The sequence below is a fragment of the Rhopilema esculentum genome, chromosome 4, assembly GCF_057945365.1.
Source record: "Rhopilema esculentum isolate cy_ngs chromosome 4, ASM5794536v1, whole genome shotgun sequence".
In the NCBI taxonomy this organism is placed as follows: Eukaryota; Metazoa; Cnidaria; class Scyphozoa; order Rhizostomeae; family Rhizostomatidae; genus Rhopilema; species Rhopilema esculentum.
In genome coordinates, this window is record NC_142818.1 from 12923798 (window position 1) to 12943991 (window position 20194).

The 20194-nt window shown below is 41.6% G+C and overlaps 1 protein-coding gene across 1 annotated transcript in view; it reads left to right on the forward strand.

The window, feature by feature from the left end:
• The window catches only part of LOC135690969 (uncharacterized), a 114997-nt gene extending 95914 nt beyond the window's left edge, over positions 1 to 19083 (forward strand). The window contains exons 79-89 of the mRNA XM_089115935.1: positions 188 to 587; positions 5929 to 6200; positions 9797 to 10271; positions 10616 to 11266; positions 11934 to 12998; positions 13246 to 15095; positions 15708 to 16565; positions 16747 to 16981; positions 17246 to 17607; positions 18060 to 18300; positions 18471 to 19083. Coding sequence (XP_088972061.1) covers positions 188 to 587; positions 5929 to 6200; positions 9797 to 10271; positions 10616 to 11266; positions 11934 to 12998; positions 13246 to 15095; positions 15708 to 16565; positions 16747 to 16981; positions 17246 to 17607; positions 18060 to 18300; positions 18471 to 18807 — 6746 coding nt within the window. The 3' untranslated portion in view covers positions 18808 to 19083. The remainder of the gene's footprint in view (positions 1 to 187; positions 588 to 5928; positions 6201 to 9796; positions 10272 to 10615; positions 11267 to 11933; positions 12999 to 13245; positions 15096 to 15707; positions 16566 to 16746; positions 16982 to 17245; positions 17608 to 18059; positions 18301 to 18470) is intronic.
• The last annotated feature ends 1111 nt before the right edge of the window (positions 19084 to 20194 follow it).

Sequence of the window (20194 nt, forward strand, 5' to 3'; positions counted from 1 at the left end):
TACGTAACAATGGGTCTATTGTATAGTCCAAACAATGGTAACCTTAAATCTCCAGAGAAATGCGTCGGGACATAGTGCTTTGAATGCTTGAATACTGGATATAAACATCTTTAATGGTTCATGTCTTGGCCGAAATAGGTCTCTTCTTTGAGGGCTCTTTTTTCTGATCGATAATATCGTGTTATAGGTGGTGATAGCGGAGACAAGGATGGAAGCGATGCGGAAGGCGATGGAGACAAAGGGAATGAAGGAAAGGGACAAGAAGGACAGGATGGGGCAGATTCTGAAAAGGATGGGGGAAAGGATGATGGAGGAAAGGACAAGGGGAACTCTGAGGGAGACGGGGGCGGTGGAGGAAGCTTCGCAGACAGAGGTTTAAAAGCCCACAATATGTTCAGGAAAATTCACAGTGCGCCAGAGATGAAACTTGACGAGAAGATGTCGAAAGAGGCGGAAGAATATGCAAAGAAACTGGCTGACATGGGAACATTGCAACACGCCAATACTGACTATGGAGAGAATCTTGCAATGAAATGTTCCAGTCAGAAAGGAGAAGGAATGACTGCAGAGGAAGCTACCAAAAACTGGTATGAAATTCGAAATAATTTGAAGTCCAAAAATGTATCGAGTTACATACGATACATTAAATTAACCATGAAATTAAAAAAAATTGATGTTGGGAGCCCCTCAATTTGTGCTAGGGACTTTTTAACCATGCAGAATTTGACAATCGCACTTAAATGACCATGAAACTATCAGAACATTGAGAAATTTCAACATTTCCACCTATTTTAAAACATCGGAAAACTGCACTACCCATTTTCGAGGCTAAAATTCCACTAGTCTGTGATCAGCTATGTAATTTTAAGTTTCAAATGCTAAAAGTACTTGAATAGTGTTTTCCAAAATTATCAAACATTTTAATTGTTTATCTGAAACTGAAGAGATATTGAAACTCGCGAAATGTGACTTGTCCAAAAAACTGCTTATTTCCCTTTTTCTATGCAATAAATAACAGTCTGATGGGGCAAGTGATATGAATTTAGGGAAATTTTGAGGTTTGGCAGCACTAAGAGAACAGATGCTTTTTAAATATTTTAAAGTTGTTGTCGGGAAGTGGGACATGCCCCCTGAGTTACAATGGAAGTCCCTGGAATACAATGTAAATCTTGCAAATGGTGGGCCGAAAAATGACGAAAACACAAATAACTTTGTATTGAACGAATAAAAAGGTAGTCTCGACCTATGCTAACCTACCGATGAGCCAACACATTTCCGCGAAGTTTCTGAGAAATACATTGACTAGATGATTACAGTTCGGAAACACTTGTTAGTAGATAGGGGCACACAATTCCTTAATTGACAGCTTTCACCATGATATAATATACAGGTCAGTTAATTTAGATATGCAATCACCACCCCCTTTCAACTGTCGCATTTGAAAGTATGAAATTTTTAATGTTGAATTAGTAATAAGATATGCCTAAGTTGGACCTGGACAATGAGTAACACAGTCCCAACAATTCTGATGCTACTAAAGTGTTTACAAACTAGTTTTTTCGTTTGGCTTTCTTCGATGTACCAACCCTAGCCTGATAACCAGCCCATTATTGTAAAAAAATAAATACTCCTTTACCCCTTAGAATGATGGGCTTGGTATCAGGCTAACCAAACTCCGCCATAGATAACCAACGAGGTAGAAAAGGCTATTTGTCGGAAACATGGATCGTAAATAAGCGAATATTGTCCGAAATGAATCAACAAGGGCCATTGAACAAGAAACGGAGCATTACACTTGTGATCTAGGCAAAAACTGTGCAACCCATGGAGAGGTATAATAGCGTTCTGGGAAACAACTGCTAAGATGTTAACTAAGAAAAAGTTAATGTGCATTTCATCGCTTATTGAAAATGACATTTGTGTCGCAAACGTCGAAGATATTTTCAGGGTGAAATTTTCAATTAACCGTCGCGTTCCGCTGGAATCCTTCCTCGGGCCTCTTTTCTTTTTTGCCTTGTTGATGATTTAAATTGTGAGAGGAACTAAATTAGAGTGTCCTCGATTAGTACCTTGTTGCTAAATATTTTGACACTGAAATAAAGTTCATGATAATAATAAAAATAATTTTTTTTAAACATCTCATTTTCATTGAATACATTTTAAATTTACAATTATACGACTCGCTTTTACAGGCATCATATAATTGGCTTATCTGCATCACAATATTTAAAAGTCAATTAGTTCGGGGCATAGCCATGGTTTGTTTCGACGACAGAAGATATAGTAGGTGCAGCGGATAGAAATTTTCATGAGTTTCATCAAGATGGATTTAGTTTGATTTGAGTCAAAATTAAGTTGGTGTAGCATGTCAGAGAGAGAGGTAGATGAGGTTCCCAGAATGCTAAGGGCACTCATAGAAAGGTTAACAAAGGTAACACGTTTATAGGCAGTGCTCAGTTCCTTGATAAGGTCGCTATATTTCCTAGCTTTTCGTGTACTGTTTTCGTCGATGTTGCTTTCGAACCCAACAGTAAGCTCTAGCATGTAAAGGATTCGATCTTCAGTTACGAAGACAAGATCTGGTCGATAGGAGTCGCCTGTGATTAAAGAAGGTGATAGAAATGAAAGCAGGTCGGCGTAAAGTGAGCTGTTTCTAGGTGTTGAAAGGATTTTAGCCAAATATAGAAGTACAGAATCATGTCTCCAGGTATACCTACCATGTTCAAGATAATTCTTGCAGCTAGAGACTATGTGCTGTAATGATTCTGATTGGAGACAGAAAGAGCAGGCAGATGACTGATTAATTGACCATTTGCAGAGGTTTTTCCTAGTGGCAAGAGTGTTGTTTAGGTATTTGATGGTAAAGTTGTAAATGTTTTTTGGTAACTTTTGCTGGACACTAGACCAAAGTTGATTAGTTCCCTTAGAAGCAAATTTTAAGATGCACGAGATAATAAATCCTTGAGATGTAAGAACGTTTTCAATGCGGTTTTCGTGTTCACTTTGGATGGATTTGAGAACTTGTTTGGTGTTGCGATAAACGTCATATTGTATGTTTGTACCAGTGCTAGAGTCTTTCCATAAAGAGCGAATCTCTTGGTTTGGGGACAGTCTTAAAGAGTTGCGGATAACTGTTTGGCATTGTAAGAACTTGGTAGATGGAAGAATGAGATTGATGCCAAACTTCGATTTTGGAATGACGAGGCTACTTAGTGAAGCACTTATTGGCAGCTCGAGCCATTGTCTAACAAAGCTTGAAACAACATTGTCTAGATTCTCTGTCACCCATGTCTTGCTTAAATCAGCGATGGTCAGGTTCCAGGAAATTTTGGATAGCACATATCGGTGGTATAACAGAATTTTGTTCTTTGGATGACACGACAATTTGTCGATACTGGACATTAACGAGTTGACAGTTTCCAATAGTTCTGACATATGATCACTATTATCCATAGGAAAGTTGAAGTATCTACCAAGATATTTAAAAGATTTGTCTTTTTCAACAGTGGGAACTATGTTTTTATTGACAATAAGTTTGGGTAGAAACTGAACAGATGAAGTAGATGATTTTTTAATTCCAAATGTTGAGCACTTGTCAACCCGAATATGCATATAATAATGGAAACTTTTCATTTTCAATTCAATTAAAACTACAATTACAAATCTCACTATTACAAGGTAATTTGCAATTGGCTAGCCTGGTTTTACAAGAAAAAACTATAACAATCGTAAGGTAAAAGGAAAAACTGAGAAAAATAAAATAAAATAAAACAACTAAAGTTAAAAAGGATGTAATTCCGGATTTGTCCATGGCTTATTTTTGCAACAAAATATGTAGTACGTAGTACGGATGGCAATGTTGGAAAGTTTAGAAATGAGATACTGTTTTTGTTGCTGATCGATGGAGAGAGAGTCACACATTTTGAAGAATGAATTGCAGGAATTGCCGAAGATGCCAAGAGAGCTCATAGAAAGATTAACAAAGAAGACACATTTGAACTGCCGCTGTAAACCAGATAAGAGAGGAGCATACTTGCTTTGTTTTCTTGTAGCATTTGTCTCAAGATTGGATTCGAAGCCAACAGTTAGCTCTAAAATGTAGAGGTAATTGTTGTTAGTCCTCAAGAGAAGATCAGGGCGAAGGTTTTCTCCAGTTATGATTGATGGTGAAAGAAAGCCAGGTATATCAGCGTAGACGGTAGATTCATTGACAGCTTTTAGTGACGTAGCTAGAAAGTTTAGGATAGAGTTATGTCGCCAGGTGTATCGGCCTTGTTCCAGATATGTTTTGCAGCCAGCAACAACATGAAGGAGGGTTTCTGGCAGAAAACAGAAAGAACAGTCAGAGGTCTGGCTCAAGTTCCATTTTTTCAGGTTTTTCTGTGTGGCAAGGGTATTGTTCAGATACCTTATCGTAAAATTGAAAATATTCTGAGGCATGCTACTTTGCACCTTGGACCAAAGTTTGTTAATTTGTGGAAGATTCTGGTTAAAGAGATGTGATAATAAAGATCCTTGGGAGGTTAGGATGTTTTGCAGACGATCTTTATGCTCATGCTGGACAGCCTTTAATGCTTCTTTGGTGTTCCTATATATATCATATTGTATATTTGTGCCACTGCTGGTATTTTTCCATAAAGAGCGAATGTTATCGTTTGGTGAAGATTTCAATGCGTTTCGTAAAACTGTTTGACACTGTAGGAATTTGGTGGATGGTAAAGTTAGGCTGAGTCCAAACTGGTTTTTAGAAAGAATAATGCTACTCAAGGTAGCACTTATTGGGAGGTCGAGCCACTGGCGGATGTATTTGGATACAAGGTTGTCAAGATTCTCGACAACCCACGTCTTTGAAAGATCTGCTACAGTAAGCTACAGTAAGATAATGATAATAAAAATAAGAATAATGATAATAACAACAATAATTAAAATAAGAATATAAACTACTTGACCAAGATGCTAAGCAAAAAACTACTTAAAAACTGGTGTGTAATAAGAAGTATTCTCGACAAAACGCGTAAGGCAAGGGAAACCTTCGTCTCATTGTTAATGATCACTCAAGCGTTGCCGATCCAGACACAGTTATTTTGGATTCAAAATCTTACTTCTTTTGTTTATGTGAAAGAATTGCAAAAGCCAAAGGAGGAATTTAAATCATCCGGGTTTTATCAAAATATATATTGCATATTGTATTAGAACAGATTTACAAGCAATGCGTTAGATCTCATCTTGATTACGGCGATGTAATTTAACATGACCAAAGAATGTCTTTTTGTAGTAAGTTAAAAGCAATTCAACACAAGGCAGCACTGGCTGTTTGTGGGACTTGGAAGAAACAAGTATGCACAAGCTTCTTGAGGGGCTTTGCTTGGAGACGCTTTTTCATAGACGATTGTACTGCAGAATATATTATTTTGCAAAATTATTAACAATCAAACTCCCCAATTTCGGAATCTGTCCCCCAATTTAAAAATTAATAATTTCAATTATTTGCATACTAAAAAATTGCCACGTGGCATTGTTAACGTTTATATGTCATTTATAGTAGCGAGTTTAAAAACATAGATTCGATCCGGCAACCTAAATGATTTTCAATAGTTTTTAGTCGTTTTCTCCAATGTCAGAGAGAATGGTTTTTGTTTGCTTGTGCTGGCACAACAACGTAATCTGTTTTCTGTAATCATTTCTGTAATCTTTTCCTCTAGTTTTTTTATCGTTCTGCGCTTTTTTGCGAATTATTCTTCTACCCTTAGTTTCAAATTAATGGAAAATTGTGACTTTGGATGTGGAGGCTAATTTATAACGTCATATTTCTCCGCTATTAGCTCAACTGTAATTTAATTTGAATTTTGTTTGTGTTAACTTCATTTAATGATAGAAAAAACTTAACCCTTTCAAGCTTATCTGATTTGAAGTCTATTTTTCTTGAAGGTACGAAGAAGTTTGTCAACCTGGATATAGTTTCGGTTCAGAGGGTGGCGGAGGAGCTGGTCATTTTACTCAAGTTGTTTGGAAAGGCAGCACTGTTCTTGGAATTGGCAAAGGAAATGCTGAAAAGAACGGAATGTATTGCACATATGTAGTTGGAAGATACAAAAAGGCAGGCAACTTTATTGGAAAGTACAAAGAAAATGTGGAGAAAGGATCATTTAGCCAAGATATGTGCCAAAAATTAGATGACATGATTGCACCCATCGGATCTGGTAGGTAAAATTACTATTGGCTGTGTTGTTGCTGACGAATGTATGAATACACGTGACGTACGGTGACGGACACCAGGGAAACGAGACGACTTGGTTTTTACGATTCAACTGGAAGGATGAGCACGTGATATGGACTGCCATTGACTGGACTCTTCACAATCGAATCACAGTTGTTTACGTTTATTTGTTTATTTTGCTTGAGCTTTTTTATTCTTATTGTATTTTATTACATTTTCCGTTTGGGAACTTTTTGTTGTTTTCGACTGACGTAATAAAGGTCTGTCAGTGCGCCTTTTATATTGATGGATATAATTTTAATTCTATGAATTCTGACTAAGTATATAAACTTGAAAAATATAATGAGACATAACCGAAATATTTGTATGTTGAAATGCTTTTGCCATATCAGATTTTAACTCTGAAAAAATCTTTGATATATTTTCTTATTCTATGCTCGTAGATTTTCTCTCATTCATCACATTTTTTCAAATTAAAGTTGTTGCTTTGGTAAGAGAGACCTTGAACTCATCTATCCTAATTGCAACGAACTAGCGATCCGTATTGCAGCGATCCTTATTCGTAAGTTAACATATTCAGAGTAAAGCACTGATTGATTCCATCAAGCATCTTTAAAGGGAAAAAACTTGTTACTTTGAAATTCTTCCCGTTTCTATGTTCCTGTTATCTCCTCCGTCGCCTAAGTTCCAATAAAAGTTCTGTCTAAAAGCAATATGACTTATGATAAACAGTCGTTAAACAGTTTCTTCAGCGTACGTTAGAATATAAAAGCTAAATCTCGCCAGACTTTTGTGCGTCTCAGAATGGCAAGAATCATTTAGTAAAAGTGACACAATGCCCTTTTGACACGGGGGCTCTGATACAGAAGTGTCCGCCTTTTGGAAATATTTAAGAAAGACTCGAGGAGCCTGCCTATGGTTTAGTGAGAGATTACTACACTGCCTGATTAAGTCATTAAATAACCCTGAAGAAGCTGTTGTACAGTATTCTCTCCAATTAGCGGACACGGTCGAGGCCAGAGCAAGGTGTCCGCTAATTGGAAGTGTCCGCCTTTTGGAAAGTTTTACAATATAAGTCCCAAAGTTAAGAATAGACCCGAGTTTTGTATTTAAAATGTGTAATCAGTGGTGGCACCAGGGGAGGGCTAGGGGGGCTACAGCCTCTCTGTCGGAAACACCTAGCCATCCAAATCGGAGGAAATTTTAGGTTATTGTAGGAGTTATTTTGACAAAATAACGTACGAAAACTGCACATTTTATTCATTTTAGCCCCTCTGTCGAAAGCTCCAACCCCTCCGTCGGAAGATTTCTGACGCCACCTCTGGGTGTAGTCTTGGTAATATGTGACTATCGGGTTGAACTTAGACACTAAAAAAGCAAAGATATCCAAATTGAGCGTAACACAACACTTTCGTGGACAAAAAAGTTAGTAAACTGGGCTGTAAAGAAGCTGGAAGCTGTAAAAAGCCAACTAGATTGTCGTGTCAAAGTGTTTGAAATAAACATTTGAACAAATATTCATTCGTCTTATTTTTTTGTTCGCTGGCTTCTAAAATTTTTGTACTGTCCGCTAATTGAAAAGAAAAAAAGCCAGAATGCCTTTTTTGTGGAAACAATATTGCCCGTTAATTAGAGTGTCCGCTTTTTAGAAAGTTTTAGGAAGAGACTTTGACCAGAAAACTATCGGGGAAAAAAAATTGTCCGCTAATCAGAGGTGTCCGCCTTTTAGAGTGTCCGTTAATTGGAGAGAATACTGTGATAAGTTCACTTGGTATAATGTCGAATGCAGAAGCGGATTTGGAAGAGTTTTACATCCAAGCTCAAAGGTTTTTTGTCAACGAGAAATCAAAAGCAACGGAACTTTGTGCGATGATAATCTATTGCTCAATATGCTTTAAGATGGTTCACCGAAAGAAATTGCCAAATTTATCATTATACAAATTATATCAAACGCTTTTTTGGCGTTCGGAATCATTCCAAGCCTTAAGTAACTTGTCAACAATATTTCAGTTGTCAAATAATTTAAAGTTTAGATTAAATGGCTAACATTTGAAAGTAAAATGGTCAAATACATTTCGAAAGTATAAAACTTGATAAATTTGTCCAAGATCTTATCTCAGTTGTCCCAAAGGATAATGTTCATTCAACCATGTTCAAGTTCGACTACTGCTGAAGTTAAGTTTCGTGCCAATTTCACGTGGGGTACGGCTACGATCCTATCCGGGCCCTATGATGTTTCTCGTGTGTTGTTCTGAAAGCCTAACTGCAAGGTGGTGATAATGAAGATTTTTCCTAAATAAATCTCAATGGAAATCTATAGGCTGAAGCTAAAAAGTATCTACAAAATTCAAGATAATATATAAGCACCTAAAAGAAACTACACGGCAAGCCAGAAATTGGAGCCCCTAATTATTGACCATCCTCTTTTGTTAAGTGCACTGCAAGAGCTACCATTGTTTTATTTATTGAGATACTAGAACAAAGTGACGAACTTTTGCATTACACACAAGTGATCGGATTAGCTATGGAATAAACAGCACAGTCCGGCCAGAGAGAAAAAGATTAGAGCCTAGCATTACACTTAAGAATAACTTACTACAATCTCAGCTGCTAAGCCTGTATCAAGCAGTTATCAAAAGGTAGCAACAATGGCAATAGGTTTTTTTTCTTCAATTGCTATGAATACCTGCAAAATGCGTTTGTAGAGAGCTTCACAGTATGAAACAAGAATACAAGAAATAGCAAGGATCTCCAATTGCAAGGATTACCTTGAATGAAGTCATATTAAAGGAAGATCTTTCCACGTTGAGTCTAAATCTTTGAACTGCAACCCATGAAAAGTTACAAATTAGCATTAATCGTATAATACCATGGCCTTTAATTTCAACCGAACAATTACAAACTATTTTGGTACGAATCTATAAGAATCAGTGTTAGGAATCATTTATTTCTTTCGATATACTTGACTAATATACTTGATTTTAATCAAATTAAATAGAATTCTGGATTTAAAATTGTTTCAAATAAAAGCAGATTAAACGTGGTATTCCCAGTGAAACGAAAAGGAATGAAACTGGTTGCCACCTATCATCGTTGAAACACATGATGTATCGATTCTGAAAATAATTTTGATAACCTACGCGGGGAATCTTAATTCGTTTTGAATTCAAGCTACATAATTCCGGATTTTATAGACTTCTTCCTTCCAGCTGCTTGATAGAAGTATGGAGATAACGTTTAGAACGCACAGACTTCGCGTATTTTGACTGATGAGCAAACTTTTATGAACAAACTGATCGTTTAATTACCTGAAGTTGTAAAGAACTGAAGAAAACTGCTGACGCCAATTTAAGGGTTTAACTAAATCTTAGCTCAAACCTAAGACCAGGTTTGCAGTCGTTACATGCAATAACACGCTGTCTTTTTTGAATCACTTTTTATCTGTTCTTGTAATGTCCTTTACGTTCATGTACATGAAACTTTTGCTTATTCGCAATAGAGAGTCAATTAATAGGGATCGTCGCTATATTTTCTGTTAAATGATTCTATCATAAACTTTTTAAAATGACTCGTCTCCAGATGATTCCGAAAGAAAGGTTGTGTCGGTAAACAAAAACAGGGAAACTACCAACAGCTGGGGAAACAGAAATGGCAGAAATCGAGGTGGAAGGGGAAGCAGAGGTCGCTGGGGAGGAGGCAGACAACGTGGAAGCCAGAACAGAGGAGGAGGAGGTCGGCAAGGCCAGCGTGGCCGGCAAGGTCAAGGTGGCCAGCAAGGTCAAGGTGGTGCGTCCGGAGGTGGAGGAGCAACTCTTAGTCGAGACGCATTTCAAAAAGGAGGACTGATCGCTCACAACAAATTCCGCCAGATACATGGGACAAAGCCTATGAAGTTGAATGCACAAATGTGCAACGAAGCCGAGGCGTATGCGAAAAAACTCGCACAAAGAGGAGGGCTTAAGCATGCTGACGTGAAGGATGGCGAGAACCTGGCTTACGGCTGTAGCAGCGCACCAGATGGGGGCTTGAGTGGAGCAGAGGCTACAAAAAGATGGTACATAACACTTTCATGATAGTTTATATAAATGCAAAAGTTGACTGCAGCGAGTTTTTATTAACCGAAAATGTTACATTTATCAAAGAATCCATGCTTTTTCCCGCTCGGTTAAGGATTCTCGTAAATTATGATAATGCAATCTGTAGTCGAAAAATTGAAAGAAAAAAATCTAGCAACCTACTAATACTTCACCCCAGTCAATGTGTCAGTAATCGATCAAAAGGGGAAAGTCTTACCAGGATGCTACACTGTCTCCTAGACTTCACCCAAATCCCCCTACCCTTTAAGTAGTATACTAGATTTAATTCAATATTCTATCAACTATTGTTGCTCTTTTGTAGGTATAACGAAGTTTGTACAAATAACTACCAATTCACCAATTCAGCCCCATGGTCTACCCTTCATTTCACGCAAGTTGTTTGGGGAAGCTCATTGGAACTTGGCATTGGCATGGCAACAAGCAAGAAAAATGGTATGACATGTACGTACGTGGTAGGTCGGTACAGACCAGCAGGTAACATGGGAGGACAATACCAAATGAATGTACCAAAGGGATCGTTTACGAAAAACGTCTGTTCCTCTTTGGATAAGCTGGTTAAAGAAATAGAGGATTCTGCTGCAGGTTCAGCTGCTCCTAATGTTAAAAAGCCACCTGGTGGGAGCAGCAAGCTCACTGCTGGAGCAGCCGGTGGATCGAAAGGCGAAACCGAGGCTGATTCCAATAAAAGCGCTGGTTCAGTTGGAAGTAATTCCGGGGGGACCGGATTTCAGCAAGCCGGGCTCCTTGCACATAACAAATTTCGAAAGATTCACGGTACATCAAACATTAAGCTGAACACTAAAATGTGCAGTGAAGCAGAAGAATATGCAAAGGTGTTGGCTCGGAAAGGCTCGTTGCAGCATGCTCGTGTGAAAGATGGTGAAAACCTGGCTTATGGCTGCACTAGTGGGCCTGGAAAGGGGCTAAGTGGGTCAGAGGCGACTAAAAACTGGTACTTGTTTTACGTTTTGATAAATAAAATTATTTGCAACTTGTTTTCATAGCTTTTATACACGTCCTTATGGCTCCGTCTCACGATACCAGAATCAGATTGCTTTTTTTTACTAAATCGGCCCTCTAGATGTTTAAACTTGAACTCGTTACTTCGATTTTCTTTAACTTTGCAGATTCAAACCATCCAATTACCATAATGGTACGAATCTAAAGGTGTTTTGGAAATAATGTGACACTCTATCCATTGGCTTTAACTCCGAACATTCTGCACTATCTATTGCTTACTCAGCAAACTTGGTTTTTCTTATAAATTAAGAAATCAGCCTTACACGGGATGCAACCCACCCCCTTGCATATTTTTCCAGCGCCATCCCTGCTTGTAAATCTGATTGATGAATTTTTTTACTTCTGATGGAAAATTTTCATTTTAATGTGGCTTAGCGAACCTTTTCATGAGTCTTTCACATAGAAAGTAAAGGGTGCTTGTTACCGTTATCCAACGAATTTTTCAAATATATTTTGTTTTCTAGATCCTTAGATTTTTCTTTTATTAAAAAAGGAGTTTTGTTTTTCTAATTTCTAGGTTTCAAATATTCTCATCAATTATATATGAATGAAGGATGATTTACTGAAGAACGCATTGCATCCAAATTTACTTGTTTCAGGTATAAAGAAGTTTGCTCGCCAGGGTATATGTTTGGAAATTCTGCGCCGTCAGGAACGCTGCATTTCACCCAGGTAGTCTGGGAAGGTTCCAAAGAATTAGGGATTGGCATGGCAACAGGAAAGAAAGGTGGAATGACGTGCACTTATGTTGTTGCCAGGTATAGGCCTGCTGGGAATTTTGCTGGGCAATATCGAAAGAACGTTCCAAAAGGCTCTTTTACTGGAAATTTGTGCAAAAACCTAAACAGTATAATCAAGGGTATTGAGGATGGCAAAAGAAGGCTCGATTTGATTCATATGGATGATAAATTTGGTGAGGAAAAGGTTGAAAAGTACGATAGAAATCATGGTAGACAATTTCACTCTGAGCCGCCAATTGATAAATCTTTGCATGGGGATCATAATGAAGGAAGAGGCCTAGGGCAAGGGATTGTCGACAAGATCAAGTCAGCAAAAGGAAATTCAAAGAATATTGGCAATGAAAAGAAGATGGAAAATGTTGCCGAAAATGTAATTCACCTAGACGAGAAAGAGGATAACTCAGAAGAGGCAGAAAAACTGATAAACAAAGATAAGGAGAAGAATCGCAAAGAAACTAAAAAGGTGAACAAACAGGGTAAAGCAGAGAAGCAGAATAAAAGTATTCAAATTGATGGAAACAAAGATCTAGGTTCAGGAATAAACCAAGCTGACGACATGGAATTCTCAGCCGGCACACCGTTATCCAGAAATGCAACGAAATCTTCCAAGAAGCCGGCATCTGTTGCTTACAAATTTCGTACGCATTATGATGCAACTCCTTCGCAGCGCCAAGTTGATAGTACAAGTGTTGATTTTGAGCAGAAGGGACTGTCAGCCCATAATGCATTTAGAAAAATTCATGGAGTAGCTGCCATGGTCCTCGATGCTCAGCTATCGAAAGAAGCAGCACAGTATGCAAAAGTGATTGCTCAGAAAGGCTCTCTGATCCATTCAAAATCAGGGGGGAGATACGGAGAGAACCTGGCAATGGGCTGTACAAGCAAAAACGAGGAAATGTCAGCAGAAGAGGCTACAAAGAACTGGTGAGCCTATTAGCATCAATATCGCCAGTAAAAAAGATAAATAACCTTTGAATTTCACAATTTAAAACCAGCATTCTTGTTTATTTTCTAACTGATTTATATTATTATTTAGATTCCACAACATCGCTTTATTGATGCGCGTTTGAAGCCTAACGCTTTTTTAAAGAATATTTTGACGGTAGATATGCTTTCAATTCGGTTGTGAACTTATATACTTGACATTTATTGTTTTGGATTTTGCTGCCAGGTACCAGGAGGTGTGCCAACCAGGATACAGCTTTGACGGCACACAAGGGAATGGAGTGGGGCATTTTACTCAAGTTATTTGGGCAGGCAGTAAACAGCTTGGAATAGGAAGGGCGAGTGCAAAGAAAAAACAGGGTATGTTTGATATGACCTGTACATACATCGTTGGGAGATACAAGCCAGCAGGAAATATGGTTGGCTCGTTCAAAGAAAACGTGCCCAAAGGCTCTTTTACCAAAGAAGTTTGTGATAAATTAGATGAAATGATTCAGGAAATAAAAGAAAGTGGTAAGCAAGGAGCAGAAGGACCTGAAAGGGGAGGTGGAGCTGGAGCTAGTGGTACTTCAGCTGGTAGCTCGAGTGCTGCAGCTGGTGGCTCGAGTGCCGCAGCTATTGGTGGTGGAGCCGGTGGTGGACTTGGTGGTGGAGCAGGTAGTGGAGCCGGTGGTGGAGCCGCTGGTGGAGCCGGTGGTGGTAGAGGCAGTGGTGATGGTAGAGCTGGTGGTGGTAGAGGCAGTGGTGGTGCTGGAGCTGGAGGTGCTAGAGGCAGTGATGGTGCTGGAGCTGGTGGTGGTGGAGCTGGTGGTGGTGGAGCTGGTGGTAGAGCTGGTGGTGGTGGTAGAGCTGGTGGTGGTGGTAGAGCTGGTGGTGGAGCTGGTAGTGGTAGAGGCAGTGCTGGAGCTGGTGGTGGTGGAGCTGGTGGAGGTAGAGGCAGTGGTGGTGGTGGAGCCGGTGGTGCTGGAGCTGGTGGTGCTGGAGCTGGTGGTGGTGCTGGAGCTGGAGCTGGAGCTGATAGTGGTAGAGGCAGTGGTGGTGCTGGAGCTAGTGCTGGAGCTAGTGCTGGTGCTGGTGCTGGTGCTGGAGCTGGTGCTGGAGCTGGAGCTGATGCTGAAGCTGGTGCTGGAGCTGGTAGTGGTAGAGGCAGTGGTGGTGCTGGAGCTGGTGGTGGTGGAGCTGGTGGAGATAGAGGCAGTGGTGGTGGTGGAGCCGGTGGTGCTGGAGCTGGTGGTGGTGGAGCTGGTAGTGGTAGAGGCAGTGGTGGTGCTGGAGCTGGTGGTGGTGGAGCTGGTGGAGATAGAGGCAGTGGTGGTGGTGGAGCCGGTGGTGCTGGAGCTGGTGGTGGTGCTGGAGCTGGAGCTGGTGGAGCTGGAGCTGGTGGAGCTGGAGCTGGTGGAGCTGGAGCTGGTGGAGCTGGTGGAGCTGGAGCTAGTGAGGCTGGAGCTGGTGCAGCTGAAGGTGGAGGTAATGCAGCTGGTGGAGCTGGTGGAACAAATGGCGGTGCAGGTGCCAATGGAGGTGATGATGGTAGTGTTGGTGGATCTACTGGAGGTGATGGAGCTGCTGGAGGTAGTGGAGCTGCTGGAGGTGATGGAGCTGCTGGAGGTGGTGGAGCAGCTGGAGGTGGTCGAGCTGCTGAAGGTGGTGGAGCAGCTGGAGGTGGTGGAGCTGCTGAAGGTGATGGAGCTGCTGGAGGTGGTGGAGCTGCTGGAGGTGGTGGAGCGGCTGAAGGTGGTGGAGCTGCTGGAGGCGGTGGAGCTGCTGGAGGCAGTGGAGTTGCTGGAGGTGGTGGAGCTGCTGGAGGTGGTGGAGCTGCTGAAGGTGATGGAGCTGCTGGAGGTGGTGGAGCTGCTGGAGATGGTGGAGCAGCTGGAGGTGGTGGAGCTGCTGGAGGCAGTGGAATTGCTGGAGGTGGTGGAGCTGCTGGAGGTGGTGGAGCTGCTGAAGGTGATGGAGCTGCTGGAGGTGGTGGAGCTGCTGGAGGTGGTGGAGCAGCTGGAGGTGGTCGAGCTGCTGAAGGTGGTGGAGCAGCTGGAGGTGGTGGAGCTGCTGAAGGTGATGGAGCTGCTGGAGGTGGTGCAGCTGCTGGAGGTGGTGGAGCAGCTGGAGGTGGTCGAGCTGCTGAAGGTGGTGGAGCAGCTGCAGGTGGTGGAGCTGCTGAAGGTGATGGAGCTGCTGGAGGTGGTGGAGCTGCTGGAGGTGGTGGAGCGGCTGAAGGTGGTGGAGCGGCTGAAGGTGGTGGAGCTGCTGGAGGCGGTGGAGCTGCTGGAGGCAGTGGAGTTGCTGGAGGTGGTGGAGCTGCTGGAGGTGGTGGAGCTGCCGAAGGTGGTGGAGCTGCTGAAGGTGATGGAGCTGCTGGAGGTGGTGGAGCTGCTGAAGGTGATGAAGCTGCTGGAGGTGGTGGAGCTGCTGGAGGTGGTGGAGCGGCTGAAGGTGGTGGAGCGGCTGAAGGTGGTGGAGCTGCTGGAGGCGGTGGAGCTGCTGGAGGCAGTGGAGTTGCTGGAGGTGGTGGAGCTGCTGGAGGTGGTGGAGCTGCAGAAGGTGGTGGAGCTGCTGGAGGTGATGGAGCTGCTGAAGGTGATGGAGCTGCTGGAGGTGGTGAAGCTGCTGAAGGTGATAGAGCTGCTGGAGGTGGAGGAGCTGCAGAAGGTGGTGGAGCTGCTGAAGGTGATGGAGCAGCTGGAGGTGGTGGAGCAGCTGGAGCTGGCGGAGGTGCTGGAGGTGATGGAATTATTGGGGGTGGTGGTGGCGTTGGAGGAGCTGGTGATGGTAGTGGTGTAGCTGGAGGTGGCGGAGCTGCTGGAGCTGCTGGCCTTGGTGTAGGAGGTGTTAATGGTGTTGGGTCAGCAGGACAAGGAGGCGGAGCAGGCAATGGAGCTGGAATGGCTGATGGTAATACAGTATCAGGAGGACTTATTGGAGCAGGTGGTGGTGCTGGTTCAGGAGGTCTAATTGGAGGTGGTGATGGTGCTGGAGCTGGAACAGGTAGCCTAACTGGAGGAGGTGGTAAAGGGACAGGTGCTACTGGTAGTGCTGTTGGAGGAGCAGGATTGGGATCTGTTGCTGGTGCTGCCGGTGGTGCTATAGCAGGTTCTCTCGCTGGAGCTGCTGCTGGTGCTGCGGCAGAGGCTAGTAGCGGAACAAATGGTCCTCTTGGGGTAGGAGGTGGTGCAGGGGCAGGAACTGGTACAACTGGGACTGCTGCTAATAGTGCTGAAAATTTGGTTTCACCTGGCCTTGGAATTGGAAATGAGGATCTGGAGAACGTTGCAGGCCAAGTAGGGGCAACAGGCAATTCTTTAGGTGCAGCAGCACAGGGAAAGGGAAAACAAATTAAAGCCCCAGAACAAAGTGAGACTCAACTATCAATCGATGGAGAAGTCCAGATTGATACAGGGAAACCTGTAAAGTCTATACCGGCAGCGGAAGGTGCAAATGCAATAGAGAAGAAACCACAAGAGGAGTTTTCGATGGCAAGTGAACCACAAGAAGAAGGCAAGGGTAATGAAGGGATGCAACAGCAAAGTGATAATCCAAAGGCTGGTATGTACCAAATTTAAAATTTACTCTACTTATACGAAGTTATTTTTGCTTTTCTCTAAGCAATCAAAACATTTATGAATTTTTCTTTTACTAATTCGTCCTTTTTTAATAAGTCTAGGACCATATTTCCTCAATTTAAGTCAAAATGTTCAGTTGTGCTAAATAAACTGAATTTTTCCAGGAGTTCTGCCTTTTGATGAGGCTGGCCTAAGAGCCCATAACATTTTCAGAAAGATTCATGAAGCACCTCCCATGAAACTGGATCCGCAGATGTCTCAAGAAGCGACTGAATATGCTGACGTCATCGCTGCTAAAGGAAATCTACGACATTCATCTACTAACGATGGTGAAAATTTAGCTATGGGATGCACTTCAGGAACCAATGAAATGTCTGCAGAAGAGGCAGTGAAAAATTGGTTTGTTCATGTAATTTTTTTGCTTCAAAATTAATGGTTTTTTTGGGAGGGTATTTGCGAGGTGTGATGATATTTGAGAAGACATACGGAAGCTTTTGCAAAACAAAACAATTCATTGTATTTTTTGTTAACAACGAAAGTCGAGATGGTCGTGAGGAAATATTTTGCATTGTGACTCACAGCTCCAAATCCTTTTTATTTGTTATACCTTTGAAGAATAATATCCAATCCTTGATTGCTTCTTGCATTTTCTCATTTATCCAGGTACCGCGAAGTGTGTGATTCGAAGTACAACTTTGAGACTGGTGACTTCAGTATGGAGTCGGGGCATTTCACTCAATTGGTATGGAAAGGCAGCATTGCCCTAGGCATTGGCAAGGCAGTTGTGCCGAAAGGCAGCATGAAGTGCACTTACATCGTTGCCCGGTACCGTGCTCCTGGAAATTTTATGGGAAAATTTCAACAAGAAGTTGCAAAGGGATCGTTTGACCCAACAATGTGCAGTAGACTGGATGATATGCTTAAGGAATTGTCAAATGCCCCAGGAGCAGGGATGCCACCGATGGGTGGTCCGGTGAAAAACCCCTCCGTGGCTAAACCCTCTTTCAGAGCCCCTGATGCCAAAGGTTAGTTGTTTGTTAAGTCAAGGTGTTTACAAGGTGTTGCAATTTTCTTTCTTGCAACCTTTCCAAGCAAATATGGTTGTTGCAGCCTTTCCAAGTTGGTTATTTATGGCTCAGACTTTCGAAAAATCATATGATAATCACAACATTCATTACGTAATTTGAAGCCAAGTAATATGTGACCTGGTAAAAATATCACGTAAATACAGCAGCTAACTGAAATATATACATAAGAGATAGTAAGGTCCTATTTCTTTATGTAAGGTATACATAAAGAACTTAGTAAGGTCCAGTTTACTGTCCGCCTTCTACCGCGAGCCAATCACCAGTGATTTACGTTCACAAAAAGTTTGAAATATTCCTTGCGGCGTATATCTGGCTAAAGTAATGGAATTTTATTCAAATGTTATGCATGCCTCGCCCTGTCGTCTGTAGCAAAAACCGTTTTCGTACAGGGAAAACGACCTTTGAGCTGGAAGCTTTGTCCGCCCACAATCGCTACAGGGACATTCATGATGCACCAGCCATGAAACTGAACAAGCAGCTCTCAATGCAAGCCCAGGCATACGCAGAATACCTTGCAAAGACTGGCAAGTTTGAGCATTCACAAGATAGCACAGATGGGGAGAACTTGGCCATGAAATGCTTTGGTGGTACCGAGAAGGAGCCGGATGGTGTTTTTGCGACAACACTCTGGTATGATTTCCATGGTTGCAAGTTTAAACCTGACTCCACTTTCTTTGACCAAAATACTGCTTTTTTCATCATAACCTCTGATAACTGACAGCTATACCGAACATATATAGATTTCTAAGTTTCCTTTAAACTTAAAGCTTTTCAGTGTCAAAAAAGTTATTCCCTTTCAGGTACGAGGAGGTTTGCAAACCCGGGTATGACTTTGAAGATGGAAAGTTCACAATGACGACCGGACACTTCACACAGGTCGTCTGGTCGTCTAGTAGACAGCTCGGCATAGGAAAGGCGACTGGAAGTCATGACGGAGTTCCTTGTACTTACATCGTAGCCCGGTACAAACCTGCCGGAAACTTTGAGGGACAATTCCAAACCGAGGTCAAACGTGGTTCATTCACGAAAGAGGTTTGTAAGGGTTTGGCAACTAAACGAAGCAATTTTCCTTTGAAACAAAAACGAAGGAAGAACTGGAAGACGTTGAGTAAAAGCCGAGTTTCTCCTTGTGTGTAATATATAAATTAACAATACTGCTTAGAATTTCAACTTTGTACGCAAATATACTAACATATATGATTTAACAATCGTAATTATAAAACAACTAATGTAAAACATGAAAGGTAAAAAACATTTCGTGTTACGTGTTTTAGAATTTGGTGTCATAAATGACTTCATAATTAGTTCATTTCACTTCTTTCCGTAGATGTAACTTGTAATGTTGCTTGTAAACTCTTTCATTTTGTCTGTCTATTTAAAGGCTATATTTTTATTAGAATGAATTAAACTTAATGACTAGCTTTGTTTCTGTCTTCATAACCGCAACGTGAAATTTGTGTACGGGCAGTTTTTAGGCTACTGACTAAAAGTTTAAAAAACTCTGGTTTCAAAAACGGCAAAAATATTCCCCAAATATAAATCACATCAAACTTTGAATCCCTATGACTGGAGTACCTTGGGTTCCAAGAACGTCAAGTGTCGCAGGTGGGGCGTCGAGGAAATAGGTGGTTGCGCGAGAGTGCGGAGAAGAGAGGAAGACGCTCTGTTTCCATTCATACCACTATTGTCTTCTTCAGCCAATAGCATAACAGGATCCCGAAAACGGGATCTGGCAAAGATCGGTCTTTGGTAGGCGATTTGATTTTGATCCACCCATGATTATATACGCGCTTGAAGAATGGAGAACATCTTACTTGAAGCCATCGATTATTCTTTAAAGAAACATTTTCCTCAAATTAAAAATGTTGATGCACAGCAACTCGAGATTTTAAAGTCTATTTTCTTAGAAAAGAGAGATACATTTGGTCTGCTTTCAACCGGGCATGGAAAATCTCTCCCCTTTCAAAAAATCGTCTTCCTCTCTTTTCTCCTCCTCCGCACTCTCCCGCAACCCCCTATTTCCTCGACGCCCTATTTCTTCAACACTGACGCTCTGGAATCCAGGGTATGACTGGAGTCAATTATGAAGATCGAAAGTCAGCTCTAAATATTGTTTGCTTGTATTGAGATTGCTCATTCTCCGATTTGATACTTTTTACTGTTTATAGGTCTCATCATAAATCAGGGAGGGAGTTTCACTGAGGGGTTCTCTCAGACCCGGTCAACACTGCTCTGCGTTTCAAGCGAAAGCGTTCGCGCTGAGCTAAGCAAAAACGGAGCATAAACTAATATTTTCGAAAATTCACTAGAATATTGTGAACGCACAAAAACGGAGGCTGCAACAAAAAATACGTTAAGACAATTTGCGTGCTAAAATGTTCTGTTTTTGGAAATCATTTGTTCCTCTGTTTGTTAAGGATGGTTGTCCCTCTCTTTTCGTCCAAAAACAGAGGACAATGTGAACGAGTAGCTTGGATGCCAAAAAATGGATACTAACAACAACGAAGCAGTGTGAATGTGGCCT